This window comes from Plectrocnemia conspersa, unplaced genomic scaffold (assembly GCF_051122295.1).
Source record: "Plectrocnemia conspersa isolate PC_06_02 unplaced genomic scaffold, ASM5112229v1 ptg000001l, whole genome shotgun sequence".
NCBI classification, from domain to species: Eukaryota; Metazoa; Arthropoda; class Insecta; order Trichoptera; family Polycentropodidae; genus Plectrocnemia; species Plectrocnemia conspersa.
In genome coordinates, this window is record NW_028277165.1 from 24,982,375 (window position 1) to 25,007,814 (window position 25,440).

General features: G+C 33.5%; 3 protein-coding genes across 10 annotated transcripts; 1 reads left to right on the forward strand and 2 right to left on the reverse strand.

Annotated features, from left to right (window-relative positions):
* The first annotated feature begins 40 nt into the window (after positions 1–40).
* Positions 41–4,275, forward strand: LOC148239352 (uncharacterized). The gene is made up of 8 exons (XM_088186381.1): positions 41–333; positions 405–536; positions 597–1,190; positions 2,034–2,233; positions 2,301–2,414; positions 2,474–2,677; positions 2,742–2,958; positions 3,080–4,275. The coding sequence occupies exons 1-8, from the start codon at positions 211–213 to the stop codon at positions 3,281–3,283; spliced, it is 1,788 nt and encodes a 595-aa protein (XP_088042507.1). The 5' UTR covers positions 41–210; the 3' UTR covers positions 3,284–4,275.
* On the reverse strand, positions 4,271–14,019 carry Cyfip (Cytoplasmic FMR1-interacting protein Sra-1). The gene is made up of 22 exons (XM_088186364.1): positions 13,695–14,019; positions 13,488–13,624; positions 13,244–13,423; positions 12,987–13,168; positions 10,952–11,079; positions 10,687–10,889; positions 10,541–10,626; positions 10,327–10,447; positions 9,894–10,085; positions 9,615–9,829; positions 9,163–9,550; positions 8,941–9,083; positions 8,700–8,873; positions 8,403–8,634; positions 7,999–8,332; positions 7,578–7,769; positions 7,311–7,514; positions 7,155–7,249; positions 6,906–7,081; positions 5,137–5,199; positions 4,837–4,984; positions 4,271–4,764 (listed from the first exon to the last, which is right to left on the reverse strand). Exons 1-22 carry the CDS (start codon positions 13,768–13,770, stop codon positions 4,594–4,596), a joined length of 3,840 nt encoding a protein of 1,279 aa, XP_088042490.1. The 5' UTR covers positions 13,771–14,019; the 3' UTR covers positions 4,271–4,593.
* A 1,668-nt stretch (positions 14,020–15,687) lies between these two features.
* On the reverse strand, positions 15,688–25,234 carry Ssdp (Sequence-specific single-stranded DNA-binding protein). Of its 8 annotated transcripts, none has more exons than XR_015809489.1 (6): positions 24,592–25,234; positions 24,365–24,514; positions 20,484–20,657; positions 20,120–20,247; positions 17,835–17,957; positions 15,688–17,690 (listed from the first exon to the last, which is right to left on the reverse strand). XR_015809489.1 is itself a non-coding variant. In XM_088185371.1 (6 exons), the coding sequence occupies exons 1-6, from the start codon at positions 25,145–25,147 to the stop codon at positions 17,554–17,556; spliced, it is 1,251 nt and encodes a 416-aa protein (XP_088041497.1). In that variant the 5' UTR covers positions 25,148–25,234; the 3' UTR covers positions 15,688–17,553. The 8 variants fall into 8 exon arrangements, 6 of the variants coding, with proteins under 6 accessions (XP_088041497.1, XP_088041516.1, XP_088041526.1 ...); XM_088185371.1 differs by having other exon boundaries at positions 20,137–20,247; XM_088185390.1 differs by having other exon boundaries at positions 17,808–17,957; positions 20,137–20,247.
* Positions 25,235–25,440: the final 206 nt, after the last annotated feature.

Consider the following 25,440-nt stretch of genomic DNA (forward strand, 5'->3'; position numbering starts at 1 on the left):
AATGGCGAATCATTTAATTATTTCTCATATAAAATCTTGTCAACGTATATTTTTGCATGTGGCAACATTCAATATAAATGTCAAAATTCGCATCCATTTTGACAAGTAAAATTCAATGGCGATTTTTCAACTAACGAGTTTAGATCCAATTTATACAAAATAAAATTAACATTTATAAATATATATAAGCAACTAAATCAATTAAACAAAATGGAAGTTGAACAACGACAATTGGAGCCATTTTGCAGAGGATGTTTAACATCACACAAATTGATGCAATCTCTGCATAAAAAGCCTCTAAAAGACGATTTCTTAAAATTTACAGATGTAAAGGTAATTTTATTTAGAAATTTCATTCCATAAGATTCTGCGAGTGTTTAAATAAATTTGATTAATCAACATAGGTAATCGAAAGCGAAACTTTATCCAGTTGGTTATGTATGAAATGCTCTATGCTGTTTCATCAAATGCAAGCTTTTAAAAAACGAGCGTCGTTAATTGATACACTTTTACGCACGCACACTGAAGATTTGAGGGTAAATATATATTTATATATTTTATATTAATATCATTATATGTCAAGTTAATCATTTTAGATCAATATTGAAGAATATGAGATAATAGAGGAAAAATATAAAGCTGCTAACCCTATTCCACAGTTGGATAGTGTCACCGTTTTACACGCATGCACAGATTGCGACGATGCCACGATATCGCCGAGTGTTAAAATATCAAATTTTCGTGTAGATATTAAAATAGAAGATATCAGTGACAATAATTCTGATAATGATGATAAAGTTCCTGATCAAAATCCTAGTTTTGTAGAAGTATATTTTGAAAACGACGAGTCTGATTTTATTGCATCCGATCCTATGGTTAAAATTAATGAAAATGTAATGAAAGATGAAGGAAAGAGAAAAAAAATTAACGCTAATGATAAAAAACGAAAAAGGATGGCAAATGAAGAAAATGAAAGGAACATGAGGAAAAAGATGAAAAAATCATCCATTAGTGCAATAGACATGAGTAAAGTTTTAGTAATAGAAATTCCACCGAAAGATCAATTGAAAGAGTTGGACATCAAAAGAACTGCTGAAGATTTTTGTCAAGCAAAATACAAATGCGAGCACTGCGTTAAAGTATTTCCATATGAAGAAAGTCTTCAAAATCACATGGCAAGGCATGATAAGGTATAATTATTTTAAAACTAAAATATAATTTAAATCCAAATTATACAATTATGTATAAATGAAATACAACAGTTTGTGTAACTGAGATAAAAAGTGCATATACAGTGGTCGATCTTTCACCGTTTTGTGGTACCCCAGATAGTTATATATTTACATATATAAATGACAAAATAATACATAAAAAACATTATATTTATACAATATTTTTTAAATTTGATTTAATATAATTTTTTTTATAGAAAATAATACCAATAAATTTAAGAGTACGAAATAAATAAACATATGTATTTTATAAAAAATATTGAGAGCCTCTGATTTGATATAAAAAATTCACAAAGGCCGAATAATATGTCAAATAAATTAATGAAATTCAATAATAGAAAAGTGTTATTAAAACATACTAATATAAAAAAGAAGTAAAATAAATCAAAGCAATAAAATGTTAAAGTCAATGATTTTTTTCTATAATATACTATAAATGCAATATTAAATAATAATAAATAATTATGAAAAAATACGTAAAATAACCTTACTCCCAGGTAACCAACAAATGTGTATGAATTAACTCACTACTCAAAGGGTTAAGAGCCGATGGTGATTTATAAAATAGTCATTGTTTATTTTTTTAACTTTTTTTTTATTCTGAATTAATACTCACTTTAAAACTCAAGACTTAATCTTCAAGTGTCCAGTCTTGATTTTTCCCAGCCCATTATATATTTATCTTTTTTTTTTTCTGAAAGTAACTACAATACTGATATATCCGTGGATTGTTCAGTTTAGTTAAACAAATACTTTTTTCATGATCACTAGAACTATGCACATAATATATTTAACTTGCAGAGCTATGGAATATGTGAATGCTCCATATGTCATCAAAGGTTCTCGGATAAGCGCATATTGAAAAATCATTTCGCAACTCATACGCATCGATACACTTGCCGTTTGTGTAACCGTCAATTTCATTTCAAGAACAATCTAGCCGATCACTTGTTGAAACACGATAACATATACTTGTGTCGTATTTGTGACCATCAATCCGAGTGCGTATATTAAATCTTTAAATTTTAAATAAATATATATTCATAACGTTTTCTTATATCATTTCAGCGGTAAAGAATCTTACCATCTTCATATAAAAACGCATGCAAGTGCTGAAGCAAGCGTATGTGATATTTGTTCGAAAGTTATCAATAACAAGCGTGCTTATCAGAAGCATATGAGGTAAATCGAGTACTGTATTTTATGCGACTGTCTTTTATTTATGATACTTATATTTATAGGAGGCACACTGGTGATATGCCTTTTACTTGTGAAGAATGTGGCAAACACTTTCAAACGAACGCTATGTTGGTAATCCACAAAACTGTTCACAGCAACGCGAGGAACTATTATTGTGAAGTTTGCGACGTTAGCTTTAAAACTAGAGATATAATGTTAGCTCACTTAAAGAGGAACTCAAAGCACATCGATCCAAACATATTAAAGTAAGAAAATATTTCTAATCGACGACGAATCAAAAATATTGACATTGAATATTTTTTCACAAAGGTTTCCTTGCGACTTGTGTAAAAAGAAGTTTGGAAAAGAATCTCAGCTCAAAGCCCACGTAGACAACTTTCATTTGAGGCACGCTCGGATAGCTTGCGATACTTGCCCCGCACGCTTTGTTTCAGCGAATGGTTTGAGAAACCATCGGAAGCGCAAACACGAAGGTGTTAAGCCGATGTTGGCGCACATATGTGAAACGTGTGGACGAGGATTTTCCGTACGTTATTATTTGTTTTAAATTTATCTGAATATGTATACAGTAAACCTTCACAATCATAACTAGTTATTATTGTTTTATTAAGATTTTATTTATAGTTAATTGTGCTGTAATGTTTCAGACGAAAGCACTTGTGACAAATCATATTAGAACACACACTGGAGAAAAGCCTTTCAAATGCGAAAAATGCAACCGTAGCTTCACTCAAAAGTCGGCTATGCAAACTCACATTAAAATTATACACTTAAAGATGAAACGTGAAAAGAAGAATCGCAATAAAAAAGCGACGGAAGCTGAAACTGAAGCAGAAAATGTCTCTCAATGAATTTACTATTTTATATATTGCCGAAGCACAGTCAATGCAGCCTAATTTCATTTGCTGAACAAAAATGAATCGTGTTCTAATAAAGACGATTATATACCGCAATACATGAAATCATAGACAAGAACGTGCTAACTGATATTATCGTTGAAAAGTTCTTATAAGATCCACTAGACTTGGTTTTGTGAACTTGTTGTTTCCTATAATCATATAAAGACTTCTTTGGTAGGAAAAAATATTATAAGTTGAATTTTCTTTGATATTTTAAAATTATTTAGTATCGTTCTGATTGGAATCTTTTTCATTTTAGTCTGTAAGAAAATAGATTGAATTTATTCAATTGGAAAATGTGAGAAAATTATATACAAATTTTTGAAATAAGTTTTTCACACATTTTGTTAAGAAACATTGTATATTAAAATGTTGTGATTATTCTACTGATAGATGAAGCCAATACAAAGCAATATTTTTTAAAGCACTGATTTATTAATGTATTTTAAGAATAAAATATATGTTATAAAATTCGTTAAATTTTTCTATTGGCAATATTTGCCATTAAATATTTTTAATGCTGTTGATAAATTTTGTATGAAAATGCATATACATTTATTTTTAACGGTGTGTACAAAAACAATTTTTTAAGCATGATAATCGCATGCTTTTAAATTTCTACCCTGTAATTAGTCGTTCACCATGAGGGGTGCTATGTGTATCTTGTTATTACTATTGCTATGATTATACATATAAGTGTATAATCGGTGCTTTCATCCTTGTATTTTTTTATTTTATCAATTTATAAATTTATTTTATTTGCTTTAAAATTCAGTGATCATGTGACTAATCTGTGTACACTTACTTTCAGAAAAAATGCAAATCCATTATTAGTTAATTTTCTAGGATCTCTCCCCTGTCCATTAAAATCTCATTATTTTTTTTCTTTATATGAATTAAGAGAACACTGACTGTGATGGAATAAATAAAACAATCAAATCCAATATTACTATTTAATTCATATTTTTTTACATATACAATTGTAAAAAATCGATACGCATCATACAATAAAAAATATAAATATGACAATATTAAAAAAGAACATAATGTTTATTATTTTTATACATATATATGTATATAAACAAGACTATATAATAATAAATACTTTCTTAATAATTATACTCGTGTATTATTTTTTGTCAATTTTGTCGCTACATAACAAAACTTATTCAAATAACTGTCAAAACTGTGACAGCATACAATATAATGAAAGTCTATAGAATAATCCTAGTATCTAAATGCATCTTATAAGGAACGTATTTTTATTGCCTCGTCGCAGCCGGATGCTGCGGGGGCGGAAAGCATCGAACATGCTCCACCGATCCACCCGTGTTACTTCCTCCAGCACCTTCCAAATGTCTATTCAGTGCGGCGAATATCTGAGAATTCAACACTTGGAAGCGGCGAATTCTGTCAACCATTCTTTTCAAATGCTGAAACATATGAAGCGTGAATAATTTTTTTATTTATAAAAAAATAATTGATAATGTTGGAATAAATCTCACAATCCCTTTCACAGTCTCGTCTTTTCCGTCGACTCTCTGTACTCGCAGAATATGATAACAGAAATCTAAGGCTTCAAAACGTCTCTGTTGTCCAAGCAAGGCGATAATTGTACATCCGGCCCAGTGAAGACCTTCGCCAAACAGTTCTCTATAGATGATAAATAATTTTTTTACACAACAATGTAAATTGACCACTCACAATTTAAGAGACTAGTAATACATTATTAAAACAACCAGAGCACTGATTTGAATTTGTTTTTTACGTGAATAAATATTTGTTTATACTTAAAGAATACTCACTCTACTGTAAATTGTGTATCACCAACTGGAATACAATACAAAAATTGCAACGCCGACCATAATCTGAAAATTAAAAATGAAGAGATGAAAAATATATATAGCCAGTCGTACAATCAGTCAAAAGAATTCAATCCAAGTGAAAAGAAATAAAATCTTGCATCTCAGCGGGAACGCTCGATTATCTAGCATTCATATTAAAACTTTTTATAACAATATTATGACTAATAATAAGTGAGAAAAATATATATCTACCGGTGAAAATGTATTCCGATATGATTACACTGAAATGACATATTTTTAAAAATACTTTCGGGATTTTTAGATTTTCTTAAAAGGATAACCCGAGAATATTTGGTTTAGAATCAGGAACTTCATTTCAGATTTTTCCAGGGAGGGGGGGAGCAAAAATGTTGCCAGTCAGTCGTCATTTTTTTAATATTTTGATTTCATTAAATGACATGCATTTTTCTGGCCAAATTCAAGGGGGTGCAAATGCCACCATCTGCCCCCCCCCCTCTCCAATGACGTCACTGTGTCCCTTGAACTTTATAGAGTGCTTGTCTATTTTTGTTTTTAGCTTTCACTATATTATACTCGGGTATATATTTATATTATTTTATCATGTATTGCTTATAAATTATTTTATTATTGTTTTTTTTTTAAATATTTTTAGAAAAAAATATATTACAGTTAGGAATTGCATAGCACCGGAATTTTCAATACTAAGATTATTATTATTTTAATTAATTAACCATAACAATAATCCAAGTACCATCGCATGATTCACCATATTTATTGCTTAGCAAAAACCAAAGCATTCGAATACCCCACATTTTAATTATTACTTATTTTAATTATATTGTCTGGTACAACCTATGCAAAAATATTGCATTATTTTCCAATGAGTTTTTTTAAAACACATGACGCAAATTTTTCAAATACGTTTTTTATTTTAATACAATTATTGAGACTAACTTATTGCTAATATTTAGCACCTCTTACTAGTTGAGTAAAAATATGTCTGAATGGAAGTAAAAATGTACAAAAAGTAGAAAGAATATGTATGTAATACCTGCATTGTTTTCACTTCACCAGCCATCCCTATCATAAAAAAGAGCATGCGGCGCAGTTATTTCTCTGTTACATAATAGAATTACTGGGAACTGCTAAGCACCGTTAATTCCCCTGAGATAAAGCAAATGTATTCCATTTGTTGACACATCGTGCATATTGTACAAAAATATCAAATCTGTTAAATTATTTTTTTAAATATGCGCTGGTATATCGGTTGGTGAAATTTTTCGCATAGGTTGGGTGGACTGATAATTCAACCTTCTGGGAGTAAAAGGGATAACATTCTTCTACTTTGATATCCTACCCCGATAAAACTAATTTCGTTAATCCCCTACAATAAGCATCATTTTATTCTATGCTTCTGCATTCAAGCAATATGGACATCGTCGTTTTCATAGTTCAAAGCCACTGAGATTTCAACAAATAAAATGTACGAATTTAGAAAAAAAAAATATTTTCAGTAACTATCGGTATTTCATTTTGTAATACAGATAGTACCGAAAGTCAATTTTTGCCTCAAAAATTGACTTTCCCTTTAAGGATTCATAATTTGTTTTTTTATATTATTTGGATGGACAAATGATTAACTTATTGCCAATGACACCCAGAGTGTTCGAGTCCATAATATATATAAGAAAATAACGTTATGCAATCTACATAACTTTGTCACATAGCATGTTTTGTTATATAAATACCTATGAAATTCGGTGCATTCATCGAAGTTAGGTGGATAATGATGAGGAGGCGGTGGCTGCCAAACAGGTCCGACGAGAAGCGCCTTTAATCGTTGAAGAACGACGCAAAACAACGAAAGACCACAACACAAACGCTCTTTAGTTAATAGATCTCCCTCCCGAGCAATACGAGCTTGCTATATTATAAAAAAAATAATCATTATAAAATATTGATTATATAATCTATAGAAAACTAAGCATGTAACATACTTTGGCAGTTCCGAACTTTTCTATATTCGGTACGATCTGAAGAGCCGCGTACTTTGCTTCGGTCGCTTTCTGCTTAGCTTCCGGTTTTTCGCCTTCTGTCATGATAACGTGTCGATTTAATATAAGCACAGTAATTAACAATGTCTAAATATTAACCTTTGCAATGCAGCTTTGGCAAGATGTTCTGGAATGGAGCGGCGTGCAGTAGATCGGTGATTTCCTCCAAACCGAGAGCTTGTTCCACCAAAAGGCAAAACAGTATTGTGTTGCCAAGTTCGCGAAGAGCGTGGAACAATTCAGTTCTTGCCTCTCCGTACTGGACAATGTCTTGCAATTGCGCTTGATAGTATCCGAGAACACCTAATAAGATAAACATAATGAGTGTTAAGTGATTGTTTATTAAAAATAAAAATGAATACATACCCGGAGATCCGTAATCGTATCGTGGAAGTTTACAAATGGGCGGCATTGCTGCTGCAAGAGCTCTCGCGAATTGAGCCAAACTGCCTTGCAACAATCCACGTGCTATGCCCAATAATTCTTCAAGTACAACTGCTACTCCTTGATAGCCTAAGAGCCTCACCAATGCATGCAAATGTTGCGGTCCAACAAAACCTAAAAGTACAAGCAAGTAAATCAAAACATACTCAAATTTGGATCGAATCAAAGTACAGTCATTCCACTTAGGAACAGCCAGTTATTTGGGCCAAATCCTATGATAAATAAGGGAACTAATAGTAATTTACTTTGGTTATCTGAGACTGCATTCCGTTTAATTAAGACAGTAAATTTAAATAATGAAGAGGTTTTACAAGCTCCGATTGTTAATTGGCTGTATATTTACCTGAAAACTGGGCGTATTGTGTGTTATAAGCGAGATTCAACTGCTTAGATCCCCAGAGATGGGCATAAGACGTCTGCTGTAAACGTTCCCTCTGAACGGCTTGCGCAAACTGTATTCCTCGGCACTTGACGAATCTGTTCGTCGCCGCGTTGTAACAATAGTTGGGCAAGAAATCGTAGTTCAACTCCCAGAATACGTGAAGAGCTATACGACCATACGGAGCCAGCACACTATGATCGGCTTCTCTCAAAATCGCGTCCCAAGGATCCAGGGTCAACCAGCGCGAAAGCAATTTGTGACACAATCGATTCACGGCGAGTAATCCTTCCAATTCCTGTAAAATGTACAAAAAAATTATAGATAAGGATCGAATTTTCTATCGAGGATAAGATCAAAAATCTTACAACAACACCGGTGATATCTCCTGCTTCGAATTTGGATATGGCGTATCCTACGGAGCGGTGCATGTCGACGTTCAATCGCTGAGCCAATAACCGAGCTAAATCGACACATCGACCGAGGAGTGCGACGTGACGCTGCCTCAATAATGCACCATATCTCGAAGCCGCTGGTTGAGCTAATGCCCAAGCTCCCCGTGATACGCATTCGGCGCGATATCTCTTATCCAGCAGAATGCTAAAATATGTACATACATAATAGAAAAATACAACATAAAGTGATCATCTTGTTCGTTGTCTCACCTCGCTGCCAACAATTTATAATGTGCGTAAATCTGCTCAGAGAGCTTATAGACGAACTGATCGAAGCACAGATTGACCTCAGCTTCGACTTCATCGTACAAGAATTGCTTTCTAAATACAGTTAGAGCATATTGCGCACTGTCGTTGTATAAATCCAGCGGATACAGTACATATCTGTGTGCGTAAAAAATACATTAGAAAAATTATAATAGATATGATTATTTTATTATATTATATATACTCCATCATGCTGGGTTCTTTAGTCTTTAGAATATGATCAGTGAGGATCCACGGCATGGACATTTCAATCGGAAATTGGATTCGCTTCTCCATTGTGATGAGATCGCTGCATTCTTCGTTGTGTTGATGTCGAACAGTGCATTTCTAAAAAATATATACAATGATCAGCTTTACATATAGAATAGAATATTAAATCTTAAGATATTAGAGACAAAAGTCATACATTTATTCTGCGACCCATAGTCATCTCCAAATAGAATTCCCTGTACCACAATTGAGACAAATCGCAACACTTCTGCAGCGATTCCGAAAACGACAGTAAATAGTTCCAGAAGAAGCTTGATCTATGAAAGTTATCAATCTGTCCGAGCGTAGTGGTATCCAAATCTCTGCGGAGTGTTCTCTTTCCGCCTGATTTTTCAGCAATGAGTGCTTCCAGCTGAGTTCGCACCATATACAATTGAGTCGAAGACGGTCCCACGTTTCTCTTCGGTATTTTTACGCTGTATTCCCGATCGGGAGTGTCTTTTTTGCCGCGAAGAGCCGGATCTGCTTCTGGGTCGATGCCACGAGCCCAATCTCCACACGTTTCACGCACCGATACCAATATACTGCAATACAATCGAATTTACATATCATTGGAATAAATGCACGATTAAATAATTCGACAATTACCTTCTGATCAAATCTCGCTTGTTCTTGATTGCTTTCCGTAAAGGTTCTCGTAGTGTTATCTGCACAAATTTTTGCAACGAAGCATAGACACTTCGACGAGCCGCATCAGCGAAGACGCTCTCCATCCTCGCCAATAGAGCTTGCAATCCTTTAACCGTTGCTATGATCTCCACCAAAGCGAGTTTCTCTTCGGATGTATAATTGTAACGTGTTGCCTAAACACAAATATACACATATTTTTAAAAGATAATTTTAATAAGTATCGTTTTAGAAACACACCCTTTCGTATTCTTCGGCTTCAGCCGGACAATCAGGACTACGAATGTGATCAGTTGGATGTAAAAGCTTCCAAGAGCAATGCTCAGTCAATACAGAAGCCCAATCGGAGAGCAATTGCAATCCGCGGAGAGCCAAATCTGCCGTGTTTGCATTTTCCTCGTCAGATCCAGATTCTTTATACGTCGTTGTAACCTGTTTTAAAATACAGTGTTATTATTAAATATAAAAATGTGTTGTAAAATCACAATAGAAGTACAAATATTTATTTTTTAATTTGAACATATAAATAAAATAACTTATTTTGCATACTAAAACTTTGAAATAACATACAATTACTAGAAAAAATGTTTTGAGAATTAAAATATCACTTATCAACCAACTTTAGATATATTAAAATACAATTCAATTAAGTATTTTTTCAAGTATTACTTACTTCATTACTGTACCGAGCTAATTCAGCAATGTATTTCTGATGATCTTCTCGTATTCTCGGTAAATGAATCATTAATTCAGCTTGAGGGCTAGGCGGAACCGTGGACGATGATAAAGGCCACCTATTGATAACAATAAAATATTATCCATACATTTCTTGATAGATTAAATCTATATTTTTATTTATGACTGTAGAAACTTTTACTAAAACTTACTTGCTCGGATCGTAGTGCTTTGATCGTTTGATATAATTAAACGGTGCGATTTGCATGTCTCCGAACAGAGGTACGACTTCTAAATTCTATAATGCAAATGAGATTATAACAAATATAATAAATATAATATAATATCTCAATCGTACCTTGAAGATCCTGTCGATCTTTTCGAGCTTGAGCCTTTTCTTCTGATCGAGTCTGTTAATGTTGCATCCATCCGAATCCATCAAGAACAAGCCAAAACCCATGACTTTAACCAACATATGCTTTTCTGAAGGTGTCAAATACATTTTGGTCTCGTACATTTGAACGCAAATATTGACAACGTCGCACATCAGTTCCTCGTATCCTTTTTCAAAAAAACAACATTGAATAAAAACTTAATATTAATATAAATTTTAAAATAAATACCTGGAATCTTCTCAAGAACGTCTTTCACAGTGTCTCTGATTTTATTTTGAGTCGCCAAGAACATAGACAAGTTTTGCGACTCTTGAAGCGTTTGACTATCTGACATCACTTTGAGGAACTGAGCAGCTCTATAAATAATATACATTGACATTTTATTATCGAGTTAAAAAATAGAATGAGAGAGAGGTTAAGAGTGGACGCCTATATTTTAATCTTCTTGGGTTATGTTATTCAAATAATGCCCTACGGCAGATGCTGCGATAAAAAATAAAAACGATAGTTTGCAGACTTATGGATTAAAAACGATAATAAAAGGACAGTACAATCTGTTTTATGTTTAAAAAATTAGAGCTCCCAAAACTTTACAGCAAAATAATCGATTCAAACTAGCAATAACTTTAAATGATCTGCTTTTATCTATATATTATTATTTTCGCGTATTATGTAATATTTTTAATACAAATTATACACACGTGTTGCTTTGTAACTCATCGTTTTTTTCACAAATTTATCAAATCTGTTTTTACGCGTTTTATTATCAAGAAGATATGGTTTCACGTTATTGTTTATTTAAATATTGTGTACACTTATTTTACATTGCATTATCATAAGGGGAATTTAACCCTTTGCGATCGGATGTAAAATGTAACGGCATTTCATATGTGATAGTGTATAAGAAAATATAATATACGCATTAATCAATAACAAAAAGTTAATAATTACTGTGGTAATGGATGTGTTTATCTTTCAATGAGTGATGTTTATTTTAACGATGCCAATTCTTTTCTGATAATAAATATGACTGTGGTTCATTCATTTTCGGTTTGCTTATTTTTAATTTGAATTGGAACACTGGGTTTCGAGTGTTTTGCTTAAAAAATTTACTATTGTATTATTTTTCCTTAATTAAAATACCTATGTATAATATTTTTATAAAAATATTTTTTAAATTTATTTGTTTTTTTATTATTAATTTTTCTATGAATTTTTTTACACAGTTTTTTGTGGGACGTATTCACTGTGTAAAAATATAGTTAGGTGTAATTTTATTTTTTTAACTTTAAAAATCTTTATAAATAAAACCATTTAATTGTTGATAATTGTTAAGTGAATAATGTTGAATAAAATATTTTTTTTTTTAATATAATGTTTTGTGTTTTATTTTTTTCTATTTATCTATTATCTATTTTTTTGTCAAAAAAATGTTTTTAAACCTTGTGGAATTTATACGTATACTACGTATAGTTCTACATATTACAAAATTAATGACTAAAATAACATAAAAAATACAAAATTTGTTTTTTTAAAAATGATTTTCAAATTGCGCAAAATTGCTTCCGACTGGTTTGCAGACTGTATGGCGAAATTTTCCGACCGCAAAAGGTTAAAACTTAAGATTTTAACAAACAATTCGATAAATGAAATTTGTTCAAACAATAAAATGATAAAACAAAAATAGTTTACAAAGTGTGAAAAAAAAAATTTAAATTTTTTTTACATTGAATACAATCTAAATATTGACATCATATTTTTTTAATATAATTTTAAAAATATTTTTTGACCGGAATATTGTCTGGAATAATCAGTGTCCGCAAAAATGTTATTTGGAATAATTTCCGTGTCCGGAAATTTCTTGTCTGTAAATTTTATGTCAGGAAATTTCCTGTCTGAAATAATCACTGAACCATAAAGTTTATTTTAATTGAAAAATAATCCTCCTTTCTTTTCACGTCTTATTGCATTCCGATCAGACTCCAATTGCGTTCCAACAAGTGAGCATTACAGGAATTAAATTCTCTTCGATCCCTATGCATTTGAAATATGGCACGGTTCTTAAATTTTATCTATATAATATATTAATTTAGCACATGGTCAATTATATTTTTCTGTTACCCTTTTAGTTCAAGAATTTTTAGCGTATTTTTTCACCTACAGCAGTGGCGAATCATAGAATGTGTTTTGGGATATATGTCGTACATAAGTGATTCATGGTTAAATTCTTCCCCCACTCCTCTATAATTTTAATAATACAAACCTGCGATATGTCGAATAGTCATTCTTAACAGACGATTTCATATTTTTAAGTTCATCTAAAACCGCAAACATGTTAACGAAGCGTCCGAGTGTCAATAAATACGCTTCCGATACGAAATCTCTTCTTTTTTCGGCGTGACAAAGACGGCGAACTTCAGCCGAAAAACGTTCAATAGCTTTCCTCTACAAAAATCAATGAAAAATGAATTGAAACATTTGTTTCTGATATTGATTATAATTTATACATATACCACACACCTGAAAATACATGAACGCCAACAGTTTACGAACTTCCGGAGCTAACACTTCTACGGTCCGCTCGTAGATTTCGACGCGATTCGGTTGTTCGTTGCTGCGCGGTTGAGGTATTGCACGCGAGCAACAACGCCAAGTGTAGAGCATCACAGCCATCGAGTTACCCTCCTCTAATAATTGATTCTAAAATAATCCGAATCAAATTATATTACTCATAAAACAATCGTTGAATCATAAACTAACATACCAAATTAGCATGAACTGTAGCCTCTTCAATGTATTTAGCGATACCCGTCACGAATCCGTTGCGGTCTTCAAAATTAGTATCAAAATTAGCCTGATACAAGATCGATATGGGCTGAGCTTCGATGCATGGTTGTTCATCTGTGGTAATGTACAGTAACGTCATTGAAGCATGAGATGTTTGTTACTGTGACAAATTTAACTTAATTACCTGGAAGCATGAGCTCGTCTAGCACGTCGACGTTGCTGAGAGCGTCCGTTAAGGACACCTTCTCGCTCACCGACATTTTAATTGACTTTTATTAGCGCAGGAAGGAAGTGAATATAGTCGGCGATCGACACCATAAATAGTCACACGCTATGGAAAAAGCCTTGGTTCAACTATTTGAAGTTATGCGATGCGCAATTTTTTACTGGCGGAGTTTAGAAAAACATGGGAAACCAAACGACGGCTAGAACGCCGGCGACGGGCGCGGCTGCGCATTTGACAGATTACAATCAGTGCTGCCAGCCTAAAAAATATATGGCTTCTCATTGTTCTTTTTAAATCGACTTTATTAATATAATACATACTTCAAATATTTGGCTCAAAATAAATTATTGTATTTTCAAATAATTTTCTCAATCAGCATTGCGGCAATCAAATCAAATAGCGAAAATATATTTAGACTTCACTAGTGAAATATAACTTTACTGTAAAATATACATTCACTATAACATTTATACTTTGCATTTAAATAAATAATGACAAGTATGTAAATGTATATATACCTATGAGCTATGACTACGTATAGAAAAGTCTAAATCATATAATTTTACTAGTACCTGCCAGATAAATTATATTTTCACTGGTAAAAATATATATCTACATATTAGAATACACTGTTTTTTTGGATTTTCTTTGATTAAGTACGTCATTTCAGCTTTTTCTGAGAGAAACAAAAGTTGGCTAATTTCAATTAACCGAATTTCAAATTTTGCCTTCCCCTTTTTTATGTTAATAATTAAAGTTTTAAACGTTTTCCTGACTACATCATTTTTACTCCTATTATTATAATTTGTAAGGTAAGCTATGTTGAATTCATAATTCAATGATTATGCTACGATGACTCTAGCAGCTCGCTTTTTATTAATTTTGACTTTTGATAACGGGTTGTTTTATATTCTACTTTTGCGACATTGTGCAATAACATCCACTGCTTTTGCTTGGATAATATCTGCCTCTGTGACGCATTGATTTTATCAATTCCCTTTTTCTGTTAACTCAAGATTACATTACTAATTAATTTCAATCAATAACACCCATTATTTTTAATTAGAATTAATTTTTATTTGAAACACGTTTCATATTAATGTTCCTCTTCATATCCTCACAAATGTCTTAAATAACTAGTGACCCTATTAGAATCAAATTATATCATTTAGAAATAACTGCGCAGAAAAATAATATGCAATTCTAAATATCCACGAATGAACTGCAATAGCAGCATTTAGACCGTTATTTGTTATCTATGATTTTTTCCAAGAATGTTACTAGCCATTTACAGTAACCCTCAATAGCAAAACATCTCCGAAGGTCTTCAATTATCATTACGCTTTAATCCCTTTTCTTCATAAGCACGTCTATAAAAAACAATAATGGCCTCACATCAAATAATCGGTTAACAATAATGGCCTCACACCAGACAGCTATCTTGAAATTTTCACTAAAGGATAGAAAAACTAATGCGATTGGCTTTAAATCTACATCATTCCCTTTTGTCCAGCTTGTTCAAAGGCCCGACGTAGAGGATGTAATACTTACACATCAGGAATCACCGATTACTACTGAACTCGTTTGACAAAGACCTTTGATCTGGTAGACTAGACGCCAATTCGACTCAGCAGCCAGACGAGAAATCAAAGACCGATCTTCACAGCTGTGAGGCGCTACGACACCTGCATTTTTCTGTATATATTTTGTACAATCAACTGTTAACTTAACAGCTCTTTTAGCGTCAACACTTAAATAAAGCAAACAATTTAAATAGAAGTTTTAACGTAACTTTCAGATGAATTTACTTACCTATTTACGTCATTCTTATGGCAAAAGTTTCACATCATTCTGTTGCTCAATGGTATGCAACGACACAGTATTAGTTTCTTGCAACGTATAAGGGTAAAATGTCCAAAATCTTTTATGTGGGTAAAATAAAAAAGTAAGATAGAAGTGTTTATACAATTTAATCAAAAAAACGGACAATCTTTTTAGCACTTTGCAACGATTTTAAAATCTCACATACAATTTTATTATTGTTGATTACACATACAATCCGATTTAAATTTCAGAAACATACTCTAATAAATTACAAAAAAATAATAATAATAAAATAAACATCCAAGTATAATAATTATTTTCCTGCTTTTTTATTATAAATTTATCAGTTGCATAGTCTCACCTTGCTTTCGCAAACAATCTATTAAAGATTCAATATGGCATTCTAGAACTCCCACTCACAAAATTTTCTATAAAAATTGATATATTAACTATAACATTATTCTTGATCAGGCAAGATACGGTTATAATATTTTTTAAATAAAAAAAACATACAAAAGCACGATTTAATTTTGGATAAATAAAAAAGTAATTAATTTTTTTTGATCATCATTGTTTCTAAGTGTTGATATTGAAACTTATAAATAATAAAAGTATAACAATAAATGATATTACTCAGTCACCGATAAGTTAAAACAGCCTTAAGTAATAAAAGAAAGAATAATTACATATATTTTCACTATACAAAAAAAATGTATTATCGGCTCGTTGGTTTTGAATCGAAAGTTTCATGCTCAAAATCAAATGTAATATGTAACATTAGCGACATAAAAACGAGGAATGTTATCTATTTTTTTGTAACAATTTAGAGTCAATTTGTTTTTCAATCGATAGAAAGAAAAAAATATATACTGAAAATAAGTAAATCACAGAATTCGAAATACAGATTACATTACATTTTCGCTATCGTTCGTCCGCTAGCACACGTACACTAGTACACACGATAATATATAAATATATATACAGAAAAGTTAACTCGAAAAAATAATGCGTATTAGAAATGCGCTGAAATAAGTTGGTCAACAATCAGAATTAACTAAGTCTCTCTGTATACTCACTTTTGTATACATAAATAAATCCAATTATACAAAAAATTTACAACATAAAAGAATACTTCATAATCTAAACGTATCGTAGGAAATAAATCACTAACACAAAGATTACGTTTAAAAACTAATAATAATACCTCTATTAAATATTTATCATATATGCATATGTATATAATAAACATTATATTATATTTGACACAATAATAATAATTAAAAATTCCCCATATTTTAAGTGCAGGCCAATCACCGATACACAAAATTCGCAACATCGCAATAAATATAATATATAAGATAAATTTACACAAGAGAAAAAATACAACGGTGCGTCGATTCGGGGGCTACGTCGTTAAAACGCATGCGTACATTCGAGCGAAACGATCGAGCCGCTGCGATAAATACAAATTAGTCGATAATCTAAAAACGAGAGGAACTAAGCATTGATTTGCCACATATACAAAAACTCACAACGATAACGTTCAGATCTGTCAAATTATAAACCATTTAAATAACAATATTCCCATGAGATCTAGTATACACAAATTATTCAAATTATAAGACTAAGGTGTCCGAATAAAATACGATAAACAATTAAATCACTGATTGGACTTATGTATCGGTAATTTGCATCAGTGTAAATAAAATAAGTCTGTATTAATAATTTATATAAATTAGTATCGGAATAAATAAAACACAATTTTATTTGAAACAGATTAAAAAAATATTTTTTTTTAAATAAAAAAAAATTTCATTACTACCGATCTAAAAAGTAGTCAACTAAGCAATCGTCATATCGATATATATAAAAACACCTCACGTCCGGTATATAAAGAACGTTACGATACCAGTTTCGGAATTAAATTTTGTCAAGAGATAACGTCGGATATAAATGGAGATGTTCCCCGTCGATTCGAGCCGACGACGAAGAGCTACTGCATAAAGTAATCGGGGTGATCCGAATCTTTCTCGAAGCGTTTCGCCTCTTCCTGCATGCTCTCTTTTATTTTCAAAATCGCAGCCGACTCAGTCTGATCGTTCTGATCTCCGCTCGGTCCCCCGAAGCCGCCTAAAAAAGAAAATCGCCAACAACACATTCAACCTTCCCGCCTGTACGTCGGCCGGCCGTCGTGGCCGACTCCATAACTTGTATATAAACAATAAGAAAGTAAAAAAAAATAATTACATTAATCAGATTATAACAAGAAATTACCAAGATTGTAATCTGCCATGCCGGAAGCGGAATCTTCTCGAGGCGTCGAAGGACCGCCTCCTACGCCGCCCCCGCCACCGACTCCGCCGGGAGAAGACTTCATCCCGTCCACTCCTCCCAGACCTGGAAACGAGAACCAATTGAAAAGCACTGTCGCGGAGCATAAAAAATCCGACACAAAAGTTTGCAGACTAAGAAACCAATAATTCGGTGGCCAACAATTAGGATCAAGAATATCTCAAAAAAAAATGAGAAAAATGTCATGACTCAATGAGCAAATGTTGCTACTAAAATGAATATAAATATCACTTGCTTAATGGGTTTTATTAACACTAAACCTGTTAATTTGACGGGTGTTATAAAAAATGGGTATATAGTGACCAGATTTTCAAAAATAAAAATAGTGTTAATATATTTGCATTGATCAAATAGTCATAAAACATCCAGAAAAATACTGTCTGATATAAATAAAATCAGACACCCATCAATCTGATGGGTATCGTAAATCTAGCGTTAATTAAACAATCACTGCATCTTACTAAAATATCATTGATTACTATTGTATTACTTCGATAGCGGTATAGCTTAAATTTGAAAGCACGCATGTTACTTACAATAACCCTATAAATAAAAGCAAGAGGCTATAAAATTTAAGAATGATGCAATGTTTCAAAAAATGTTTTTTAAACAGATTATATTAGTCCGGATTTGAGTGTTTTGTTAGTTGAAACTCATACAGTAGCAAATTCAAAGGCTTGAATTTTTCGGGTCAGAATTTTAACACAGTTGTGGTCAGAATAAATATCCATCAACCAGAATAAATATTAGATGGTCAGAATTTATATTAAATGATAAGACTTATTTTGACAGATGGTCAGAATCATTTTTTTTCAGTTGGCAATAGTGTTATCATTGTGTTGTTAGTATGGCCAACTTGTTTGGTTGGGCTCGCAACATTGTCAGATGCCAATACAACAAGCTAAGAGTGCTCTCCGCCGCTGCTGTCGTTATTCCTGCTTCGTTCATCGCTCTCAATACCTTCACGTCCTACATACAATTAAATAGATTCATTGAGTTATTCATGGGGTGTTCAATGTTCTAACCAACGCACATAACCTGTCCAACAGTTTTGGTGCAAGCGAGATATTTTATAAAATATTTCTAAAATTAATAATTTATTGCTCATTTATATTTTTTATAAATGTTAGTTTTTTTTTAATTCACATGAATGTTTATTTTGACTGTATGCTATTTTTATATTTACCACTTGACATTTATTCTGACCCTGAATAATATAACTATGATCAGGCTTTTAATAAAATTCTGACCGAAATTTGATTTTTATTCTGACTCAAAGTTGATTTAAATTCTGACCATTTAATTTGTTGCTAAATTCAAACTCTTGTGTTAAATAGTCAAATTAAATTAATTGTATTAATTTATGTGTTAGAACTTTCCACAGTAAGCGATATTTACATTTTATTATTTAACAATATTTGTGTCTCACTCACTTAAATGCATGAATTATCAAATATGTATTTAAAAATTATTATGAAAATAAAGGTTTGTTTTTAAATGTCTATATAACGCTTTCAACTAATATATTATTAGTTTTGCAATTGAAACACAATTTTTCATCGCTAACGAATGAAATAATGATTCATATGGTATATTATCAATCGACTATATTGTAAGCTAAGCAAAAATTCACATCATGCAAATTTTATTAGATAAAGCTATCTTTGCATAGATAAAATGCATTTAAGGGTTAAAATAATTAAATAATTAGTTGTAAAACAATCATTGGTATAAGAGTAGAATTTCAGCTAAACCATACATAAAAAAAACTTGCAGCAAAATAAATTAGATATATTTTAAAAATAAAATATGCATCATATATGTTGTTTATGAATGTGTAATCATCACTAGCTTCTAGAGGTGGTAATAAGGAGCAGTAGTTCGCAAAAACGACTGTTTTTTCACACATCACATGCAAAAAGTATGGTAGTAAAAGGGTTATATTAAAGCAAAAAGGTAGGAGAGGCAAATTAGGAATTAAAGGCGTGGTCCACAAACTTTTATGCCGCATTTCAGTGTTTTAAAGACAAACCATCCGTTCGGATTCGTCGCAAAACGAAAATGAAAATCGAAACAAACACACGGGCAGTCGAGAAACACCGATAGATTAAAAAAAAAAGATAACGGCAAATAAAAATATAAAAACGTCACTTTTGCAAAAATAATAGAAAAAAAGCGTAAAAAAAATCACTTTATTCATATTTTACATTAACATCTTGCTGACCTTCTTGCGAGGGCGGCGGAGGCGCGTGATCGGCCCCTCCCAGCGGAAATTCGGCCCCGAGACCCCCTGCTCCGCCCACCGGCTTCATCAGAGTGTACATCCCTTCGCCACCTGACCAAAAGGTTTCGTCGGTTTATTATGCGTCGTAGCGATTCGTACGTACACACGCTATGAAACTAACGAGGGTGATTTCGACGCGGACTTCGGAGCGAGAGAGAAAAACCTTTCGGTGGGATTGCGAGTCGGACGCGGACGAGACTCGCCCGACGGAGGGCGAGCATCGGTGCCTCTCTAGTGCCAAAGCGGGCGCGCGGCGCGATCGGGCTGATGCTAAGAAGTATAAATACCGGAATTACTCGAATCTTGGGGGCTGGGCATGATGGGCGTGCCGGGTCCGGGCGGTCCGTTCGAGCCTGGAGGGCCGCCGTAGGTACCGGGCGAGCTTGACGAGTAGTTGATGGATCCGCCGGCTCCTCCTTGCCACGCAGCTCTGGGCGCCATACCCATTCCTGGAGGCATGCCTACATGAAAAACATAATTAGTGTCAAATTAATAAAATATATATAGTTCTATTGCAATCTATACTTTTAATTCTCTCCCGTTTGCCTTACTAAAAACTCCCAAATAGAACAATCTAACGATGTTCCACTGCTAGTGGCTATTAAGCAAAATTATCTCTTTTCAAAGGGAAAATCCTTAAAATTTTCTTGTACAAAATTAATTGTTATCAAAGATTTTTTTTTGTGATTAATTTTCTTGAGCAAAATCAGTGGATTTTAATGAGAAACTCCTAAAAATTTCTACTCTTATTAGTAAATTATAAATAAATATACCTAAAAATCTTACATACTTTATACATGAATATACGAATTTACTTATGGTTCTAATTATTATACCTTTAATTCATTATTTATATTAATAATATTGTATCAGTAATAAAATGTTTTAAAATATGGTAGAAAATTAATTTTTAATACAAATAAAAACATTTGAAAAATAATCACTCGGAGCTGAACCAAATACCGATATTTATTCCACACCGATATATATATTTTTAATTGAACTGGAACGAAAAAAATAATTGTTCGATGCCCTGATTTTTATTTGTCCACATTTTATATGGTAATAATCATCCAATGGAATTGATCAGATTGTATCTTGCGATTTACTAGTTGATCGTGATCAACTGGTTAAAATCCCTATTATGTGCGGCCCCAGTAAATAAAACAAAAAACTAATTATGGGCCATGACTAAAAATGTTGCTGACCCATGTACTACATAAATGTTATTTACCCCTGAAGCAAATACGGACCATTAAAATGTATCTGATTTTTTTCTTCATAGATGACATCAGATTTGGCAATTCTCGTCAAAGTAGCAAAAGCCAATATATCAGATTTTGGCAACCATCGTTAATAAAAAAAAATGTCAAGCAGTTGTAACAATTATTCTCACAATTCGAGTCAAAAAGATAGCTACTACTGCATCTAAAAATATTTGCAATGTACTAGGTCAGTGATGAGCAAACCGGGCGGCCAACTGAGACTTTTTAAAAGTATAAATAACAATAAACATCAAAATCGCTGGCATACCATAACGTGTTCAGTATAAAAATTAGCCATTATGCATTACTTTCACGCAGTTCGTACGTCTTACATTTATTTATAGTTATTTACTATTCATATCGTTTAATCCTCGTAATATGGACATACAACTATTTTTTGTATGTATATAAAAAACAATTCTGTTTGTTTGATATGTTAGCGTCCATACAAAACTAAAGATTCTTTATTATTTAAAGAAATACAATTGCAGAAAGACATTAAATGAATTGTAAAAAAGTCTGAAGCAACAACGAAATATTATTAAGGTGGCCTCATCATCGCTTGATATGACAGTTTGTGAAAGTCAAATTTTAGCAAAGATAATGAAACCATTTTCTGACGGAGAATTAAAAAAAGAATGTTTAGAATCCGTAACAGATGTTGTTTTCCCAGACAAAAAATAAACAAACTCAAAAATCCCAGTTTACAATTGCAAGAACAATTGACGATCTCTCAAATGAAATAGAATTAAATTTGAAGGAGCGATTCTCGAAACTGGAGTGGATATCTCTAACTTTGAATAAAAGTCCTGACATTAATGACACAACGCAATGATTTTTTTGAGAGGAAAGGATTCCATTTATAATTTAATCGAATAACTAGCATCTTTGGTTCCAGTGAAAAGAAAAACAACCGGAGTAGATATTTATGAAGAATTAAAAACTGTTTTGTGCCGATTTAATATCCCAAAAGAAAAGATTGTGAGTATATCAACAGCAAAGCAAAAACCATATCTAGTATGAAATTTGGAGTGTCAGGACTTTTAACCAAGGATATGTTGCAGGCTTCAGTATGAGAAATCATTGTTTCTCATAGCATTTTACATCAGGAAAATTTGTATGCAAAAATATTAGAAACATCAAATGTTGTCACACTGATAATCAAAATTGTCAATTTTTATACTCGTATTTTTTAGGTCAAAATTTTAACACGGTTGTGGTCAGAAATTTTAGTAAAAGGTCGGAGTTTATATTAAATGGTAAGAATTATTTTGAGATGGTCAGATTCATCATAATTTTTTTCAGTTGGTAATAGTGTTATCGTATAGTATTGTTATTGCTGTAACGCTGAAGATTGGTACAACTGATCGATCTGTCATTCGTATGTTGCCAGTTCATTATTATTATCTATTTATTTTCAAGAGTCAATGCGCAATAACATCGTTTAATGCATTATCATAATGTGCTCTTAAATTTCTGCCCTGTGATTGAGCGTTCGCTGAGAACAACCAAGCACAAGGCAGAAATTTAGGAGCACATTATGATTATGTATTAAATGATGTTTTTGCGCACTAACTTGAAAATAAATAACAATAGGGCTAAACTGTTTGGTTGGGCTCGCAACATTGCCGATCTGTCGTTATTCTCGCTTTGTTCGTTGCTCTGAATACCTTCGCGTCCTACATACATAAAATAGATTCGTTGAGTTATTCATGAGGTGTTCAACGTTCTGACCTATGCTCGCACCTAACCTGTAAACAGTTTTGGTGCGAGCGAGATATTTTTTAAGTATATAGAACGTATATCCATATTGTGTGCTTTACAGATAATAGTAGGAGAGGAAACCTATACTTACCATCTTTCTCAATTATGAATAATAAGCTCTCAAACTGACTGTTAATAAAATTCTGATCCAGTTGATTTTAATTGACCATTTAATTTGTTGCAAATCAACATCAATGTATAGAATTTTAAATAGATATGCAAAGTTAATATGGTGGTTATTTTAAATACCGAAGTTCGATGGTTAAGTCACCGTAAAATGTTAAAACCGATGTATGATTTAAAAAATGATATCAAATTGTTTTTAGAGATGATTTAATGACATAGAATGAATGTGTGATTTTGCTTTTTGTGTTAATTTTACATATTTGAATAAAACACAAAAACTTAAAAAAAAAAACAGTTAATCTTAGATTTAGTTAGAAATGCAACAGATGGTCGTCAATTTAGAAAAAGAGGAAGGCCTTGATAGGAGACCACACTTCATAGCGAAGCTGGAAGGTTCTTCAAAGGATTGTGCTATTTGTAACAACTTTGAAAAAGAGAAATTGTCTGGTTTTGTGAAACATGTTCAAGAAAACAAATTTGAGCAACATTTTTCCAAATACCTACAAATATTTAAATTATTAGACTTAATTATTAAATTATTAGGTGGATAAAATTCGCGTGCAAAGGGTTAACACACCCAGAGAGGCAGATATGTGCTTCATTAGAGAAGATTTTCATTGAAAATTTGTTTGAAAACAAAACTTGCTGCTGCTCTAACACCCAATCTGCGTAAATTTCAAAATGCGCCTGCGAACGCCGACTAATCGATAATTCCGGGTCTTTAGCCACATTTTTACTTACGGCAGCAATATTCTCAGCTGAACGATTGCCACAATAATGCACTGGCTATTGAATTTTTTTCACTATATTTCTGTAGAGCATTAGAACAATTTTAACATGTTGAGCGGTAGTTAAGCAATCCGTTTCATAAATGTGTCGTTGCAAACTAACATTTGACACTTGCAAAAATTAGTTTATAAATTATTATTTTATTCTAGATATTCTAAAAATATAAGTGGGTGTTTTTTGAGAGTTGTTACAATTAAAGTTATAAAAATAATGGGGTAACTCACCCGGTCCCTGCGGAGGAGGACCTCTCATGGCGGGGCCGTATCCTCCGGGGCTCATGGGTCCCATTCCGGGTCCCCTGGGAGGATTCATGCGCGGGTTCATCATGCCCGGGGGTCCACCGCGCTCCATGCTATTGCCCATCATCGGTTGGCCTGCGACATTAGAGTTTACGTTAGTAGAGTAGTTTCGAGGTGGATACGAGGACGGGGACGAGGATGCGGAAACTCACCCGGAGGGCCGTTGAAGTCATTGGGCATCGGCATGCGCACGGAAGGGCGCGGACCGGGCCCCGGCGGGTACCAGGGGCCCATGAAGGGCTGGGGGCCGCCGAGCAGCTGCGGACTGGGCTGGCCGGGAGCGGGTCCGTGCGCCGGAGGCGACGGCCGCAGCGGCGAGTTGGGGAAGAAGCCTGGGGGCATGCCGCCGCCGCCCATGCCCGCGTCATTAGGCTGCGCGGGGCCAGCCGCGTGACCGATGCCGTTGACGCCATAGCCAGAGTTGACGAAGCCGTAATCGTGGAAGGCCTTGGCCTCGGAGGAGTGCTCGCACGTGTCTCGCCGCTCGGGCGCCGCGCAGTACAGGTCCCAGAACACGCACCACCACGAGTGCAGAAAGCCGGGGGGCTCGCCCAACGTGATATTCTTCTCCCAGCGGATCTCCGAGAGGAAGGTCTGCGCCGCCTTCTGCGCGCCCACGTGCAGCAGGTATTCGTACACGTAGAGCGCGAGCTTCTCGCGCGCCTGCGCGTCCGACGGCACGGCGGAGCCCTTGCCCTTGGCGTACATGCCGCGGGCGACCCGCCCGACCGTCCGCCGCCCGACGCTCGCCGACCGCCCACAACCGCCAACGCCGAACGAACGCCCGCGAACAACAACGCGCGTTCGCGAACGCACTCCCGACGCGCACCGAAGCGGACGCCGTCAGTCCCCTCTTCGCCCCCTACACACGTTCGCGAATTCTGTGTTTCACTTATTAAGTGTCGAGAAACCGAAAGATTTTTAATTGAGAATACAATACGTCAAGCACGCGCGGCTTCTCAATAGTAATCTTGCGGCTAATAAAACACAATATATATTTT

Coding starts and splice junctions, on each gene's coding strand:
- LOC148239352 (XM_088186381.1), top strand. CDS start 211: ATGGAAGTTGAACAACGACAATTGGAGCCATTTTGCAGAGGATGTTTA. Junction 1,191..2,033: donor ACATGGCAAGGCATGATAAG/GTATAATTATTT, acceptor TTTAACTTGCAG/AGCTATGGAATATGTGAATG. Junction 2,415..2,473: donor GCTTATCAGAAGCATATGAG/GTAAATCGAGTA, acceptor TTATATTTATAG/GAGGCACACTGGTGATATGC.
- Cyfip (XM_088186364.1), bottom strand. CDS start 13,770: ATGTCGGTGAGCGAGAAGGTGTCCTTAACGGACGCTCTCAGCAACGTC. Junction 11,080..12,986: donor GACTATTCGACATATCGCAG/GTTTGTATTATT, acceptor TATTATTTATAG/AGCTGCTCAGTTCCTCAAAG. Junction 8,333..8,402: donor GAGATATCACCGGTGTTGTT/GTAAGATTTTTG, acceptor TACATTTTACAG/GAATTGGAAGGATTACTCGC.
- Ssdp (XM_088185371.1), bottom strand. CDS start 25,147: ATGTACGCCAAGGGCAAGGGCTCCGCCGTGCCGTCGGACGCGCAGGCG. Junction 24,515..24,591: donor TGACTTCAACGGCCCTCCGG/GTGAGTTTCCGC, acceptor CTAATGTCGCAG/GCCAACCGATGATGGGCAAT. Junction 17,958..20,136: donor TCCGCCGCCCTCGCAAGAAG/GTCAGCAAGATG, acceptor TCTCGTTTCCAG/GTCTGGGAGGAGTGGACGGG.